The following is an 18,177-nucleotide window of genomic DNA, read 5'->3' as shown; positions in this document are numbered from 1 at the left end:
GAAAAAATCATTTGGTAACATTTGGTCATTGTAATACGGACGCCAAGACAATAAATGAACCTCACACGATCCCTCGACACAGTTGAGCTTATATATGATCTTATAGCGATTCGGGTTGAAAATCAGTTGAAATTAAGCCAGTTATTTGTGTGTGTAGATTTGTATTGTTTTAAACTGTTATGACTTTTTAAAGTTAAATCTAGGTGTTTAATCTAAGAATTTCTTTTTTAAACTTATTTACTTGTTTTATACTCAATTGGTAGTATGAAGTTACGAGATATTTTAATTTTTGAAATTGAAGGCACAATTAACAAAGCAAACGTTAGTTTCAAATACTTTTAAATAGATTTTTAAGGATAATGTACCCTTGTGTTGATCCCATGCTAACCATAACAAAAATTTCTGTACAAAGGTCTGTGAATTTTCTACAAAAATAGTGAATTTATTTTCACCAAATTCTCTTTTTCTACTAAATACAATAATGAACTATAAATAATAATGCTTTGCAAGAAGTTTCCCCTTGATACATGCATATGTACAAAATTATATCTCTATTATTCATTGTCTGTGCTGTTTTGATACTATTGCAGTTTGCACATTTTCGTAATTGACAGGCCACAGGAGGGGGTGATAAACCATACACGAAAATATAAAATATTGATCTAAGTACTTAATTTGTATCTCTGAACCCCCACCCCGGCTTGTTTTTTAGTAGGGTGTCTAAAAATGGTCGATTACAGACAGCCGAGTACGCATTTTACTTTCCAGGCGTGTTTACGTTGATTGTTAAAGTCCTGAAAACGGATAGATAGAAACAAAAATGTTTGATTTATTTGGCTTTAGATTCAGTTTTCAGATTTTTAAATATAAATTAAGTCTACATTTTAATATAATAATACTAAGAATTCACAATATAAAAAAATGCAGAAAAAAAATGGAGATGTGAAATATCTTAATAAGGAGTCATTACTACAGAGATGGTGTGTTTGACACACAAAACTTAAAAGCTTACTAGTGATATTACCAATATAAGGCACATTTGATTTTTTATTCATAAATATATTTAAATATAGAAAAGTAGGACACATTGTTCACTTCCTCCCCTGTAATTCTTTATCAAAAATATTTATTTATTTTGGAATTTTGAAATGAAAAAGCTAAGAAATCTTAGTTTTGTTAATGTTCTCTAGGTTATCTCGTCTTCATTCTCTGACATATTCTGTGACATATTCTAGTCTGCCCTTTCATAAAATAGTGATTTTTTTTTAGTGTTCTATCGAACTTTCGAAAAAAAATACCTGATAACCGTTCAGACAAAAAAAATTTGTTGAAAATATCTTACAGATACAGCAAGTGATTCTTAATAGCTGTAAGATACATTTTTCTTTTAAAATACAACTTTTAAATCTTACGGGAAACTATTCCAAGCTTAACACTTTCACTGTAACCTCGCTCTAACTTATCCCCCCCCCCCCCCAAAAAAAAAAACCCCAAACAAACAAACCCGCAATACTATTGTGATTCTTATAGTCAGCACTCAATTTTTCACAAACAAATGTGTTTTAAGCTGCTAAAGACATATGATTTAAACGCTCAGAAAGTCCTTTCTTCTATATTTTTGCTCTCCCGGCCATGATTTTTATACAAAACCTTTTACATTTTTATTTTATGGGTTATTGTTGAAGGTCGTACAATGACGTATGGTTGTTAACACATACTTTCTTTGGTTTCTTATGGAAATTTGTCCATTGACAACAAACATACAACATCATCTACTTTATATAAGTATTGTATAAATTACAACGTATTTTGGCGATCTTGCAAAATGATCGTAATCCCGAAAATCGTAAACATATTTTCTTATCTTAAAAGGGGGCAAGAAGGGTTCCATTAACAGGCCAATAAATAAAATCACAGTTAATTATAAGAAGAATAAAAAATAGGTTTTTTTTTCTCTCATAATAACAGTAAACAGATTCATAACAATGTCAATTTCAAGAAAGCAGACAACAGTTAATACTAGTAGTCAATAACAGTACAGCATCAATGATCTTGACTGAATATTTGCCACTTTTAACTAAAATATAAAGGCACAGAATCAGGACATAGGAGCACAGAACCAGGACCGTTTTTCTTATCACCAGCACATCGTCAGGACAATTCCGTTTAACGAACTTGCACGACTTTTGCAATTTTATATTGTTGTAATATACTTTGCATGGTACTTATGACGCATCAGAGAAAAATTAAGCAACAAAACAGTCGTTTTATTGCCGTTCTGATACAATGTAAACAAACCCACCAGCACAGAATCAGGACCCACCAGCACCCGTCAGGACCAAATCACCAGCACAGTACGTTCTCTCGCAGGACAACCATACCCACCGTGGTTAGTGAACCTGTCTACCGGACCTCCAACGGATGTTTAACGGACGAGTAACAGATACAAAACGAACACAGAACGGACGAGTATTGTAAACAACAAACAAACGTCCTTTCAAAGGTTTTTAACATGCTAAAATTTTTCCACCGGACCAACCGGACGTCGACTGATAAAGTTGATACTGAACGGAATGAAACAGATATGTACGAACGTCTATAACGGATAACAACACTCGTTTCACGGAACGAACGAATTGAAAAAAAGTTATCCGTGCGGCGTCCGTTCGCACTATCTTGTAAGGTGTGACCGGAGATTTAAGCACATGTTACACTTTTTTTCTTTTTTTTTAACGATAACAAATATTTTATTGCATGTTACACCTTAACGGATAGCGCAAACGGATTACTTTTTACAATCCGTTCATGTCCGTAAGACGTCCGTTAATTTTCGTTTCATGTCCGTTCTACGGGGCGCCTTATGGGACTCTTGTGGTTTTGTACAAAATTCAATTCTGTCATAACAAAATCATTTTTGTCTTACAAAACTATGTGCTACAGACTTGTTTTGTGAGAACTTCAATTTTGTGATGATAAAATTCATTTGTGTAGACAAAATTCATTTTTGTAGACAAAATTCATATTTGTCATGACAAAAGTCAATTTTGTCTAAAAGGTATGCAAATATAAACATATTTGCATACAAAATTGACTTTTGTTACCTGATATGGAAATTAAATCACAAAAGTCAATTGTGTGAGGTAAGATTCAATTTTGTAAGACAAAATTGACTTTTGTGAGACAAAATTAACTTTTGTGAGACAAAATTGACTTTTGTGAGACAAAATTGACTTTTGTGAGACAAAATCAATTTTGTGAGACAAAATTCAATTTTGTCAATTTTGTTGAGACAAAAGTCAATTTTGTTAATTTTGTTGAGACAAAAGTCAAATCTGTCAATTTTGTTGAGACAAAAATCAATTTTGTTGAGACAAAAGTCAATTTTGTTAATTTTGTTGAGACAAAAGTCAATTTTGTTAATTTTGTTGAGACAAAAGTCAATTTTGTCAATTTTGTTGAGACAAAAGTCAATTTTGTGACGACAAAATTCAATTTTGTAAGAACAAAATTGACTTTTATGAGACAAAATTGACTTTCGTGAGACAAAATTGACTTTCGTGAGACAAAAATCAATTTTGTTGAGACAAAATTCAATTTTGTTGAGACAAAATTCAATTTTGTCAATTTTGTTGAGACAAAAGTCAATTTTGTCAATTTTGTCAATTTTGTCAATTTTGTTGAGACAAAATTCAATTTTGTCAATTTTGTTGAGACAAAAGTCAATTTTGTCAATTTTGTTGAGACAAAAATCATTTTTGTCAATTTTGTGTTACAAAAGTCGATTTTGTATGCAAATTAGTTCACAGAAACCAAACTTAACTAATTTGAATACAAAATTGACTTTTGTCGCCCAATTTTCAAATTAGGTAACAAAATTCAAGTCTGTTAACAAAAATGAATTTTGTCATGACAAAAGTAACTTTTGTCCGCTGATAGATAATTTTGTATGACAAAATTTTAAATTTGTAGTATGATACAAATTTTGTTAAACTGAACTTATTTTTGTTGAACAAAAGTCACTTTTGTCCGTACAAAATTGAATTTTGAGTACAAAACCACAAGAGTCCCATTCGGCGCCCCGTACGTTCAACATCCGTGATATCCATCAATGTCCCTTCTATCCGGTGGAGAATTTCGAGCATGTTCAATACTTTGAATTAACGGACATTCAACGGATGAAGTGTCCGTTGTACATCCGGTAGTCGTCCGTTTTTTTACGGATGTGCATGCGTTCTTAAAGAGTGACAAATCTTAGCTGCGGGATAATACCTTGTATACTATAAATATATATAAATGAAGTATGATTGCTAATGAGACAACTCTTCACAAGAGACCAAAATGACACAGAGATTAACAACTATAGGTCAACGTACGGCCTTCAACAATGAACAAAGCCCATACTGCATAGTCAGCTATAAAAGGCCCCGAAATGACAATAGTAACGAGAAAACTAACGACCTTATTTATATAAAAAAAAATGAACGAAAAACAAATACTAGTATGTAACACATAAACAAACGACAACCACTGAATTACAGGCTCTTAACTTGGTACAGACACATACATACATAATATTGCGGGGTTAAACATTTTAGCGGGATTCCAACCCTCCCCTAAAATTGGACAGTAGAATAACAATACAACATAGGAACGAACTATATAAATCAGTTGGAAAATGCTTAATTCATCAGATGGACAAAAATACAAGTGGACGTATATATCAATTTCATTTTCAAAAGCACACACGGCGTGTCAATCTAGTACAAAGGAGGGTTTATGTTCATATAACATTCATGTTTACATTTCATGTACTCGTCCTGAATATGCATTTAGTTAGATAATGAGTATTTTAATGACTCATTAAAACATCAATACTACAATCTGCGCAGTTTTACTCCTGTTCATGTTGATTATAAACATAGAAAAAAACGTAATAGAAAAATAACTGACCGACTGACATTTTACTTTGTGAAATTGCTAGAAATAGTACCTATGCAAAAGTAGCTGTGTATAGTTAAAGTTTAGTGCTGATGTTAACCCCCAGCACTGCAAATGTAAAGTATAGCGATGTAGATTTCGAAAAGCTAGCTATTGCGAGGTCAAGTTAAGCGATGTAGGAAAAAATTCTAGCGCTGGAGATATGAATTACAACATTATTGACTTTATAGCTTCTGTGCAAAACTGCTTCTCAAACGCTAGACTATTAATCTCCAGCGCTAGACTACTAGTATTAATCTTCAGCGCTAGACTATTAATCTCCAGCGCCAGAAAAAACACAGCTATTCACTATTAACTATTCACTTTATTACAACCAAAGGTCTCTTTAGAAGCTGCCTGTCATAACTATACAGACACGAATAAAATGACAGTTAAAAAAGATAAGATTAAAATGACAGTTGAAATGTCAAACAATATACGGCAAGTTTATGAATTTTGGCGGTTGTACATTTGTATGTATAATTGATACTAAGCTAGTTGAAAATTTCAATCACCAGAAGATCTCAACATTGTTCCAGAATATCTCAACCGATACCAGAAAATCTCAACATGATCTACTTCATAACATATTTAGCTTAATTAAATTATATTAGTAAAGAAAAGGAGCAAACTGTAATTTTATGTTTATAAGGTTTTAGAAAAATACTAATTTACTGATATATACGTAGTTTATCAATGATTTCACTGTAATTTTGTCAATAGCTGACTGCACTGGCCACATTTACCTGCAGGAGAAAAGTCATTCCAATGTCATTTTAAATCATATTGGTCCGTGTTATACACGAAACAAATCCTAATTCAATTATCTATGGCATGACATTCTCCTATTTTACAAAAAACTCTTCGATTTTCAGTATATTGACGAAAAGTCTACCTACCCTGTGTTTATTTTGGATATTTTGAACCAGAAAGACTCAACAGGAAGTGCCAGAATACTTTTTTCCGTCTCAACATTTTGGTTGAGATTAGATGGTTTACCAGGCGTGATAACCATTTTGTTTTCTATATGTCATATTTTGCCGCATTTGTTGCTTTCTCCACATCCTTCCTTTTGTCTATATTATTATGATATTCTCCTGGAAAGAGCTCTTTTTGAATAAAAGGGATCAACGAACCCATTACCTTACCTTTAAGATAGACCAGTAAACATGGACATAATTATGGGTGATTATTCAGACTAGTGCACACATTTTACAGTTCAAACAAGGCAATGCCGAGCGTGGCATCCCCTCGTATGTAACATATTGGGGACAAATATGGACACTATATTTGTATATGACACATGCAGAAAATGGTAAATTGAATATGCATATTTGATACATAAACTATTTTTTTTAGAAATCAACCAAAACATTCAGTAACTGGAAATACCTTTAATATTGTCTTTAGAACCAGCAGGTAAAAAAATGAGCAACCAATTTCCTGTGTATTATGCTATTTCACGGAGAAAAAATAGGTCCACCTGCATGGCCTTGACCTTTGGCCTTGAACGTAAAAAATGTCAGATCATTACAAGGAGGAACAATCATGATACCAAATGTGGTTAAAATCTTTTGAAGCATATTGGTTTTAGAGTGTCCACTAGGGTGATATTGCCTTGTATTACAACTGCCACTGTGACCTTGATCTTTGAACTTTAAAGTCAATAGCGCTTAAGATATTCTTAACGAGTAACACCATACCAAGTTTTGAGTATTTTGGTTCTAGAGTGTCTTAATGTACAATATAATATATATTCAATATTGATCAAACAATTTAAAACGCGTGATGCCTTCGGCATATAATTTAAATGCATCGTAAGCTTTACACGACGTCTTTTGACATCGTATGACCATCGCGCCATCATCGTAATCCATCGTGTAGCCTTCGTGATCCATCATGTAGGCTTCGGCTGAGATATGAAGCTTAAATACCCGTCTTCGGTTAACCTTCGTATGTCCACCTTTAGCTATCGTATATAATTTCGGCACCACCGTATAGACTTCGTTATTCATCGTACTTGCTTCGGTCACTTTTTGGTATTTTAACGAGATCGGGACCAACTTCGTACGAACTTACAATTTTCGCATTCGGGTGTCTATCGTATATAAAAATCGGGACAGTGTGACGCGGGCATAAATACTGATATAGATTTGAAAGTCTGAATCAAGTCTGTTGACAGAACTTATATATGCAGCAAAGAGCTTCACAAATCTAACAAAACTTCTTGGTTCTCATTTGTCAAGAAATTATTAGGATATTTTGATATTAAACAAGAAGTAAAACATTTTGGAAAATATAAATTTTTGAATATATCTAATAAATTAATTCACACTAAATATATTGACAATTGGTATGTTAGCCAAACAAATGCTTCTGATGGAAAATTGTTCAATTATTTAAAAGTTAACGTGAAAAAATTTTGGCTATTAGAATGATCCCTCTTTGGTTAAGAACTTTTGATTTTAGAAGAGCTATTTGTAAATTACGTATATCTGTTCATAAGCTGCAAATTGAATTTGGTCGGTTTTCTAAATATTCCACGAAATCAAAGAATTTGCAAAAAAATGCTCCTCTGGCTGTGTTGAAGATGAAATCCATTTTTTAACTTCGTGTGAAAAAGTATGATAGAGATGATCTCTTTGACTTTGTTTGCCATAAATACCTAACTTTACTTTACTAAACAATCAGCCAAATTTTTGTTATAATTTGTAAATTTGCAATTTACTATCCATATCCGTATACTGAAAATAGGATCACTATTTCTTTGTTTTCTGGCAAGGTTCAGTTTATTTTTCAGTATACGGATATGGATAGTAAACTGCACATTGCCAGAAAACAAAGAAATAGTGATGGATTTTCAGTATACGGATATGGATAGTAAACTGCACATTGCCAGAAAACAAAGAAATAGTGATGGCAACGTTAAATACGTTAATAAAGTAATGCAAATAGACAGGAAATAATAAGATAAATTAAAAACATTGATTTACAAAATTTTAATCTGCTAACCGAGTCCCTGTGGTGACATACAGTTAGATCCCCCTTTTTATCCTTGGTTGGGAACACACCCCTATTTAAAGAGGGGGGCAAGGGGGTTTCCAATAACAGCAAACCAGTAAACTGATTTGGCTTATAACAGATTTCAAGGAATTGAAAAGGGTCAATAACCATGATAACAGATAACAGTAAATGAAATATTAAAATCAGTCCGGCCCAGGACCAATACAGTAGATCTTATTATATAACTGGTTGCATGGATCTAGCTAGGCCTTAATTAAACAGACACATATATATTCACTTATTTGCAGGATATTTTTAATCGAGAAATTAAATTGAAGCTGTTAAAGACACATTATTATTTGCAGCGACAGTTCTGAGCTTCACTTTTCCGACTATGTGAATAAGTTAAAAAGCTTTTTAAAATGCTAGTCAGGGTTCTCTTTCATGTAAATACACATGAGGAGGAGTAGCACTTCTAAATGTGAATGCTAAAAGCAAACGATGTTGTGTAATTACCAAAGGCAATATTTCACTCACATGCTCAAACAAATGATACAAATATACTATTTTTGTATTTTGTAAACAAGTATAAAAGGAGGTGTGGTATGATTGCCAATGAGACAACTCTCCAAAAGAGACAAAAAGACACAGAAATTAACAACTATAGCTCATCATACCGCCTTCGACTATGATCAAGCCAATACTGCATAGTCAGATATAAAAGGCCTTGAAATGACAAACGAAAAACAATTCAAACGAGAAATTTAACAGCCTTATTTATCTACAAAATGATAAACGAAAACAACCACTGAATTACAGGCTCCTGACTTGGGACAGGCACATACAGAATATGGCGGGGCTAAGCATGTTGGTTTGTGCTAAACCCTTCCTTAACCTTGGACAGTGGTGTAACAGTACAACATAACGTTTATTATTTGGTGATTTAATTAAAATTATATACGGTGTATCAATGCTTTTTTTTTATAACAAAATCCATATGATAAGTTATTGTAAAAGTTATAAGTAAATTTTAGTCAAATTTTATACACATTGTTATTTTTATAAATCGTAATTTGTACAAAAAATGTGTACAAAGTCAATTTGTAAGAAAAATGTGTACAAAGTCAAAATACAAACTATAATTTGTACCTTTTTTGTACAAATTATAAGTTGTACAAAATTATATATCTAAAACCAGAGACATATATACCAAGGATTTGTATAGTTTATACATGTGTATATATGTCTCTGCTAAAACATGTTCACAGACAATGGAACTTATTACAAAAAATAATAATAATATATACTGGACCCGACTATTTTTAAATATGTTTATGTGATGTATGTTACTGGAATCCTTCTGCAAATACGTGACCTCCATATTACTAGTGGTCGACGCAGTATGATTGGGCCAGGTTTCCAGGCTAAATTTGATTGGGAGTATTCGTAATTTAAAAGAAAAACAATCACGTAACTCGTTACGCGGATAAAATACTTTCAGGATCTTTCAATAGTATCAAATGAGACCCCCCACAAGACCAAATATCAATGAGTGGTGCTTTCAGTGACGTCCGTACTCACTTAGTGGTGCTTTCGTGGAGGTTCGCTTCGTGATAATCTAATTATTTAAAATTTCGCGGCATTAGAAGTTGTGTGGGTGAATCATTCGGAATATTTCGGATGACACTCATCAATAAACATTCAGGAAATTGGTTCGTGTAGACCATTACAACCGAGGGTGTGGACGTTCGATGTAAGATGAAGTAGTGAATTCTTAGGATATACAAAATGTCCATGCTCCAAGTAATTGTAGTAGGTGCTACTAATGTACCGAACGTTGAAAAGTTTGGAGAAAGTGACCCGTATACCACCGTTGAATTTAAAGGTGAGTTAGTTGCAAACTTGCTAAATTTCCCGAGTGCATCCAACCAAAATAAATACACCTGTTTACCTACATACACATACGTAAAATGCCGGTAGTGTCAGAAAAATGAAATGTCATATAAGACCACTGCATTAATTTGCATTGTATTCGTGCATCTAAACTGCACCTTTTAAAAAAATGAAAACTTATACTCTTTTATTCCATTCCAGGTGAAAAGAAAAAAACTGAAGTTCAAAAGTCATCACTAAATCCTAATTGGGGAGAGGTAAATAAAATGAGTATTATCAAGTAACAAGCTACAAATGTTCATGTTTTCCTGTTTAGTTTCCTACTTGTCATTTTTATGTAAATCTTTGTTGTTGACATTATACAACACATGTTATAGGTGAACTTGTTTCATCCTTTACTGCACAATTGCTGGGGAATCTGAGGGGATACACCATCAAATATTTTATTTACCAATCACAGTGCCCAGGAGTCGATTTCACAAAAAACTTACAGTATACTGAATTCTTCATGACCTACGATCAACTTTTTTTTGTGAAACCACCTCCAGAATTTTCAAACAAAATATGAGAAATGAAATAAAATAAATGTACTTGGATCTAACCATATTTTTTTAGATGTCAATATAAATTGCTTTTCTATGTAAATCAACAAAAAGGATTAAATAGATTAAAGATCATTAACATGATTAAAGCTTTATGATCTGAGACTACAATAACACAGTTATAGATTGTTGCACCAAATTTTATGCTTAAACAATTTCCTCATACCTGTATGTATCTTTGATTCTAGGCTTCCTTCAAATGGAGTTGTCGATGTTTTGTATTGTATGTTTCTGCTTATTTCTAATTTGCAAAAGGGTTACTGAAAATAAAAATAAAATCAAATTGAGGATTTTACCTGTCATGCCTGTTGCAACAGAAATTATTTTGTCTTCAAATGGTCATACATTGTAGGTCCATAGTTCAGTGGTTGTTTGCTGGTTCTTGTCTGTCATATTTCTTTTTTGTATATTATTTTGTTATAACATGGGCTGTTCCTTTTCTATATTAAGTTGTTCATATTTCTCAAGTCTGGGCTTTTTATAGCCGACTTGTACAAATGTACAATGTATAAAGAATGGGTTTATCTCATTGTTGAGGGATAATTGTCTATAATTGCTTACATCACTTTAAGAACTTTGGTGGACAGTTGTCTCTGGCAATCATACCACATCTCCTTATTTGTACATTAATTTAAAGTTATATCTGTGAATTCAGATACATTATATACAATACAGATGTCTCTGATGAACTGCAGCAGACAGAAAAACTTATCAATCTTGACTTAAGACCAACATTATGAATAAGATTTTTAGTATGCTTGTTTACAAGTTATTACACCATTTCTTCAGAAAAACACTGACCTCTACCCAGACATATGTACTATTCTGACCTTGAGCTGCTGAGCATTCTTTTTCCTTCGTCTTAAATTTCCGCAAACAAGTAGCAAATATCAACTTTAATTCTTAAAAGTCTTCAGTTTGAATTTTGTGGAAGGAACCTACAGCTTCTCTTCTTGATTATGTTGTTGCTAAATTATATTTGTTGCTAAATCATTTGGATGGTTTCTGCAGAAAAAAAATGTTGAGATAGAGATAGTATTGAGATAGTGATCAATGTACAAATATTACTTGGAATAATGCATATGGGATGATTGTCCTGTGACCACAAAGCATACTTTGGTTTCTATAACGGAGCTATAAGTCTTATAATATTGTGGCACATTAATTTTAGTCTCTGGTAGTACTGTTAACATTTTTTAAGTTTACCTTGTTTTCCCTTTGACTTAGTTCAGGGTTATTGCCAAGATATAGCCTTTTTGTGCTGATGGGGCATACAGCAATCACCAATCAAATTCAATCAATAGTTTAGGGAAGTAGATGTTACATTTCAATGTTAGAGTTGTGTCCCTTTGAACCCTGTTTACCCTTTCATGCATATGGGCACCATACTGAAATATAAAACAGTTGACTTTTTTGTAATATGAAGAAGAAAAAAAATTTATACTAAAGTTATATTCTGATGAGATAATCATATAGCTTAAATTTTTATCAATGGCTTCTTTAAGTAATTTTCAAGAATAAACACTCATTTCACATTTACAAAGAAGAGACATTTCGGTGTGGGTATTCTGTTGGGTTACTCCAGTAGGAAAACAACTACATTTAGCTGTCATTATCAATAATTGACATCATAATAATAAATATTCGAGGACATTACTTTTACATTAAGTTTGGCCTTGTTGGCCAAAGGAAACTGTATTGCTTTATTTACCTGTGAAATTGTTATTTATGACATCATCTCTACTCAGGTGTGACACCATATATGTATAAGTATCTTTTACATACATGTATCTTTACATTTTATATAGATACCTCCATATAACATGTCTAGTCAATTTTATGTAGATTTGTGTGTTCTTTTATATCTAATCCTTGTTAGATTGTAAATACTCATACTATCGCAGCTTAAACTTGATAGAAATATGTCTTGTAACATATAATGAATAAAAATTGACTTGAGAGAAATGTCAATGAGACAGAGACGCAACAACACAATCAAAACCTAACCTTGGAAGAAACAATTCTGAAATCAATATTTTTATGCCCCACCTATGATAGTAGAGGGGCATTATGTTTTCTGATCTGTACATCTGTCCGTCTGTTGTACCGTACGTCCGTGCGTCTGTACATCCGTTCGTCCTGCTGTTTTTGGTCAAGGTAGTTTTTGATGAAGTTGAAGTCCAATCAACTTGAAAATTAGTACACATGTTCCTTATGATATGAACTTTCTAATTTTAATGCCAAAAAAGAGTTTTGACCCCAATTTCACAGTCCACTGAACATAGAAAATGATAGTGCAAGTGGGGCATCTTTGTACTGGGGACACATTCTTGTTTCTCTTCCATTTGTTAGTTCATTGCATTACACCTGATCAGAAGATATATTTACATGTACATAAGTTCATTTGGATGAACATGCAAACAGGAGCATGATGCATAAGGTACCAGAAATTTAAGCATAAAATGAAAAAAAATTCATTAACAAATTTCATATATATAATTGTGTTGATCTCAATCTGCAATTCTCAAGAAATATTAAAGGTGGTATTCCTTTATTAAAAAAATGTTAGACTATTTTTAGAGCATTGGGCACTTACTTAACTTGTGCAACAATCTATAACCTTTTTTTGTCTCTTTGGAATGCCTGTTCCAAAAATAGGCAAATACAGTGAAAAAAAATTTCTGACCTATGTTTCAACCAAATTCTAACCACTAAACTGTACCGATCAATTTTGACTGATTTTTTTTGTGACATGCAGGCTTGGTCATTTCGATTGACTTCTTTTTTTGACAGTTATAATAAATGGTCACATTTGATTTAAAACTGGACAATTTGAATGATATTTCTATGAAGGATATTGTTTACTTTTTAGGATAAGTCAACATATTTGAGTTGTAATCTGTGATAATTTAAATTTACATAAGTGTGGGCTGTAAATACTGGAGATAATTGTGTAAATACACCCATGCATTTTATACTTCAATCTATTATCTCTACAATTCATTGATATTTCGATCACACCCTTGATAACAATTTTCTTTCATTTCAACCTACAAGCATGACAAGTATTGTTTTATACTAAAAAAATAAAAGTACAATTGGAAATGGCAGTGTGCAGTGCTTTGCACCAATAGGATTCAGAATTTTTTATTAGAAAATGGGCAATTACTAGTACACTATTACTTTGTTTATATATAAACATGATTAAATCTAGCAAGTTATTCTAGTTTTTGTGTGAAAGAGCAGCATTTAGTCTCCTTATGTACTCTTTACAATGGAGAAACTTTTACAATGCAAATGGACAGTTTAACACTATAGTTAAATGACAACAGCAATTTCCTTCCCCTGCTGAACTTACATTCTTTCACTCATGTTTTTAAACTTACAAGATGTAGTTACTCATATAATATATATCATGTACCAAAAGCAGACAAATTTCTTACATAACATATAGAACATGTAAAGTGTATTGTATGATGAAAGAAGTAAACATTTTCATCATACCGTAGTTTATGTTTAATGACATATAAATGTAAAATAAAATATTGCACATAGATGATACAATAGTTAAAGTACATATGTACAAAATGTACTTAGTCATTTGTGTAATATTTTGACAGTCATAGTGTCCATGAAAGGTCATCTTGTAGTATTTCACACCAATAGAAGTTTGTGTAATATTTGGTAATTTTGACAGTCACAGATTATATAGGGAATCACTGAAGCCTGACTGGAGCAGCCCCCCTCTTAGGAAGTCAGTGCCCCCCTTTATTACAATTTCTGGATCCGCCACTGGTGTACACCTTTCAATGGCTAAACTTTTACAATGCAAATGGTTTAACACTATAGTTCACAGACAACAGCAATTTCCTTCCCTTTCTGAACTTACATTCTTTCACTCATGTTTTAAAACTTTCAAGGTGTAGTTAATCATATAATACATATACATGTACCAAAAGCAGACACATTTCTTACATAACAATTATAACATGTAAAGTGTATTCAGAAGGAAAAGTTTTTTCATCATAGCTTAATCATTGAAAAATATTGCACATAAATGATACAATAGTAAGTACATATGTACAAAATGTACTTAGTCATTTTATGTAATATTTGGTAATTTTGACAGTCACAGTGTCCATGAAAGGTCATCTTGTAGTATTTCACACCAATAGCAGTAGTACATTCATCATTAGCCTGAAGTGATATGTTTTTACATGTATGTGTAATCATTGTCAGATTATTTGATATAAATGACTAAATATGCATGTCATTTTCATCTTCAGTTAGTGTACATGTATACTTTGAAAGGGCAGTCAGGTTAGAAAGAGAGGTTGAGAAAGGGAGGGTTGTAAAGCAGGATGTAATCTCTTATATAATCATAACAAAATGGGAGAAAATCAAAGAATTTGAAAAGGAAAAAGGAATTTTTGGATAGTTTGAGAAAAAGGGGATACAGGGTTAGGGAGAGATTTTGGTGCCACCAGACTGAGCTTAACCCTGCCACATTCTGTATGTACCTGTCTCAAGCCAGAACCTGTAATACAGTGGGTTTAGTTTGTTGAGCAAGTGTATATCATATTTGTTTTTCTTTCATTGTTTTGTACATAAACCAGGCTGTTAGTTTTATCTTTTGTGTCATTTCCAGGCCTTTTGTAAAGCTGACTATGTGGTATGGAATTTGCTCTTATTTGCCATACAGTTCCTAAATTTGTAAACTTTGTAATCATTTGGTCTGTGGTAGAGAGTTGTCTCAATCATTCCACACCTTCCTATCATAATATGAGATGTGTCGTGTACAACTGCTTATTCCTACAATATAAAGAAGATAATTATGAAGTATGATTGCCAATAGCAGGAACATATATGTTCCCAGCCAATAGTTAAGACAATTATTGACTGAAGATTGTGAATAACTACAGGTCACTGATGGACCTTCAACAATGAGCATATTCCACACAATATAGTAACCTTTAAAATTCATGGGATTATAAAATATTAAATGAATTAAATTAGAAAACCAACAGCCTAATATGAATTTTTCATACATATTTCATCCTGTCATGCCTGTATGGATTATATTTCACAACAAAAAAAAGTGTGGTAATTTTGTAAGAGTTATATGTCAGCTACTCACACAAATGCATGTACCTATTAAATTCAAATATTTACAAGCCAAATGGTTAAGAATTAATAATTAAAACTTTAAGAGAATAGAGGTAACCCTGCTTTGGTATTAATATTATTGTCAGAAAAAGTAATGCATACAAATGTATATTTAAATCTCATCAAAAAATGATTATCATGATTAACTGATAAGTATATTTATCAAAATTTTCTTTTCTTTTCCATTTGTCATTTTGACAACATTATAATAAACATTTATTCATTTATTCATGCATTTTAACTTGTGTCAATGTTTGGTGAAATAGACAAGGAAAAATAATTATGTAGAAAAAATTGTGATCTAAGTTTTATGATTGTTAACCCTATACTGTTTTGTGGTCAGAATTTAAAACAAAATATGTAGAACCTTCACCTTTTCTTCAGCTCTCTAGAGTGATTGATAACAAATGTTTCAAGTTGGCTTCACATCCATTGTCAAATGCATATAAAGTTGACCCTCGTTATCTCAAAATTCCTTTAATAGTAAAGAAGAATTTTAATTGAAAGATTTGTATGATTTATTTAACCCTGTTATATCCCATTATGTTTGTTATTCTGATTGAAAGTAATCTGTTCTCATTTCTGGAAATACTAAATGTTGCTAAATACTGTAAATATGGACAGCATCACTTTAAAGGTGCAAAAAAATATCTCCCTCACAAGAGGATAGAGAGTAAAGGAACACCAAGGGAAGGAGAGAGAGAAAGAGTTGTCGAAAAGAGAAAGAAATGCTATTTTAGCAAGTTTGAAATTCTTATACTAAGCTAGCAAACCTTTCTGACATTGATTTGTATACAAATTATTTCTGTAGAAGATTTGAATGATTTCATTTGAAGAGACAAAATCAGGGGGAAGTTCAAGGATTAGCAATAAAATGTTTTTAAATTTGTGATTTTGAATCACTGCAAAGTACCTGCTTTGTATTGGGGCTTATTATCTATTTTAAATGACAGTTGCGGAAAGAAAATATTTCCCTTCAAAAGTATCATATTGAGACATTTTTTTTTTATAAATTCTGGGATGATATATGATACCATGATTATTTTCATTGTCAAAAAATCAAGATGCGTTTTTTAGGATGTAACTGAAACCAGGTATTAGTTATGACTTTTGAAAGGAGAAAATATCTTCTACCCATATACATGTATATTCCTTAAAATGTATTGTCAACATATATTGATTTATTTATATGCTTTCGTTCTCTGGTTGAATCAAATACCTTTGTGGATTATTTGAAAGTTAATAATTTACAAAGATAATATTATTATACTATGACCTTGATATTTAAAGATATTTATATACATGTACATGTATCTTCATATCTGCACTACAATTATATATTTTCTTGCATGTCCTACCGGTATTTATAATTGATATTTGAAGCAGTTTGGAGATATCAATGTCCTTGTCAAAAAAGATGAATGAAGACTAGGTTTCACTATACAAATTTAATAATTTCAATATATCTGCCCACGTAAATATAAGGAAGTACATAACCTACACACACCTATATTACCTGACAGATTTCTACCTGTCCGCTTTTGATCTATCTATTGTAGAAAAATATTTTATTGATACCTTGTGAATTAATGAAAATATTTTGAAATCTTGTTGTTAAAATGTGGGGGAATTGATTAAATAGGATGTTGACAAAAAAATTATATCATTTTATGTTGTTGTTTTTAGGATTTTAATACACATATTTGATCCTTAAAAGGTCGGCTCTATTTCATGAACATCCTAATGCCTGAATGATAAAGATTTTAATATGTTTAATAGGATCAGAAAAGAAAAATTGCTGAGCCAGATATAATCATTTCAACTGAGGTACAAATGAGGACATATTCGTTCATTTTCACATCTGTAACCTTATATTAGAATTTCATAATCAGGGTCAATAGATCCAATACATCATATTTTTTTCTACCTTCGATATATTTAAACTTTTTTTATACAATTTTATTTCATTATTTAAAATGGATCAATAGGAGCAACCCCCACACTGACGTTTAATAAAGATAGGTGGAAAGATTTTTTTTTTCTTGTTCATAATGTTAATTGCTCCCTTTTTTAGCTCACCTGACCTGAAAGGTCAAGTGAGCTTTTCTCATCACTTGGCGTCCGTCGTCCGTCATCCTGCGTCCGTCGTCCGTCGTCTGTAAACTTTTACAAAAATCTTCTCCTCTGAAACTACTGGGCCAAATTCTACCAAACTTGGCCACAATCATCCTTGGGATATCTAGTTTAAAAAATGTGTGGCGTGACCCGTCAAACCAACCAAGATGGCCGCCATGGCTAAAAATAGAACATAGGGGTAAAATGCAGTTTTTGGCTTATAACTCAAAAACCAAAGCATTTAGAGCAAATCTGACAGGAAGTAAAATTGTTTATCAGGTCAAGATCTATCTGCCCTGAAATTTTCAGACGAATCGGATAACCTGTTGTTGGGTTGCTGCCCCTGAAATGGTTATTTTAAGGAAATTTTGCAGTTTTTGGTTATTATCTTGAATACTATTATAGATAGAGATAAACTGTA

The 18,177-nt window shown here is 32.0% G+C and overlaps 1 protein-coding gene across 6 annotated transcripts in view; it reads left to right on the top strand.

Moving 5' to 3' along the window:
* Positions 1-9,683: 9,683 nt before the first annotated feature.
* Positions 9,684-18,177, top strand: part of LOC143073033 (myoferlin-like) — a 92,155-nt gene continuing 83,661 nt past the window's right edge. For all 6 annotated transcript variants that reach the window (XM_076248261.1, XM_076248260.1, XM_076248264.1 and 3 more), the window contains exons 1-2: positions 9,684-9,865; positions 10,075-10,130. In XM_076248261.1, coding sequence (XP_076104376.1) covers positions 9,769-9,865; positions 10,075-10,130 — 153 coding nt within the window. In that variant the 5' untranslated portion in view covers positions 9,684-9,768. The remainder of the gene's footprint in view (positions 9,866-10,074; positions 10,131-18,177) is intronic.

The sequence above is a fragment of the Mytilus galloprovincialis genome, chromosome 4 (assembly GCF_965363235.1).
Source record: "Mytilus galloprovincialis chromosome 4, xbMytGall1.hap1.1, whole genome shotgun sequence".
NCBI classification, from domain to species: domain Eukaryota; kingdom Metazoa; phylum Mollusca; class Bivalvia; order Mytilida; family Mytilidae; genus Mytilus; species Mytilus galloprovincialis.
Note: the sequence above shows the minus strand (reverse complement) of the source record. Positions and strands in the feature narration are given on the sequence as shown.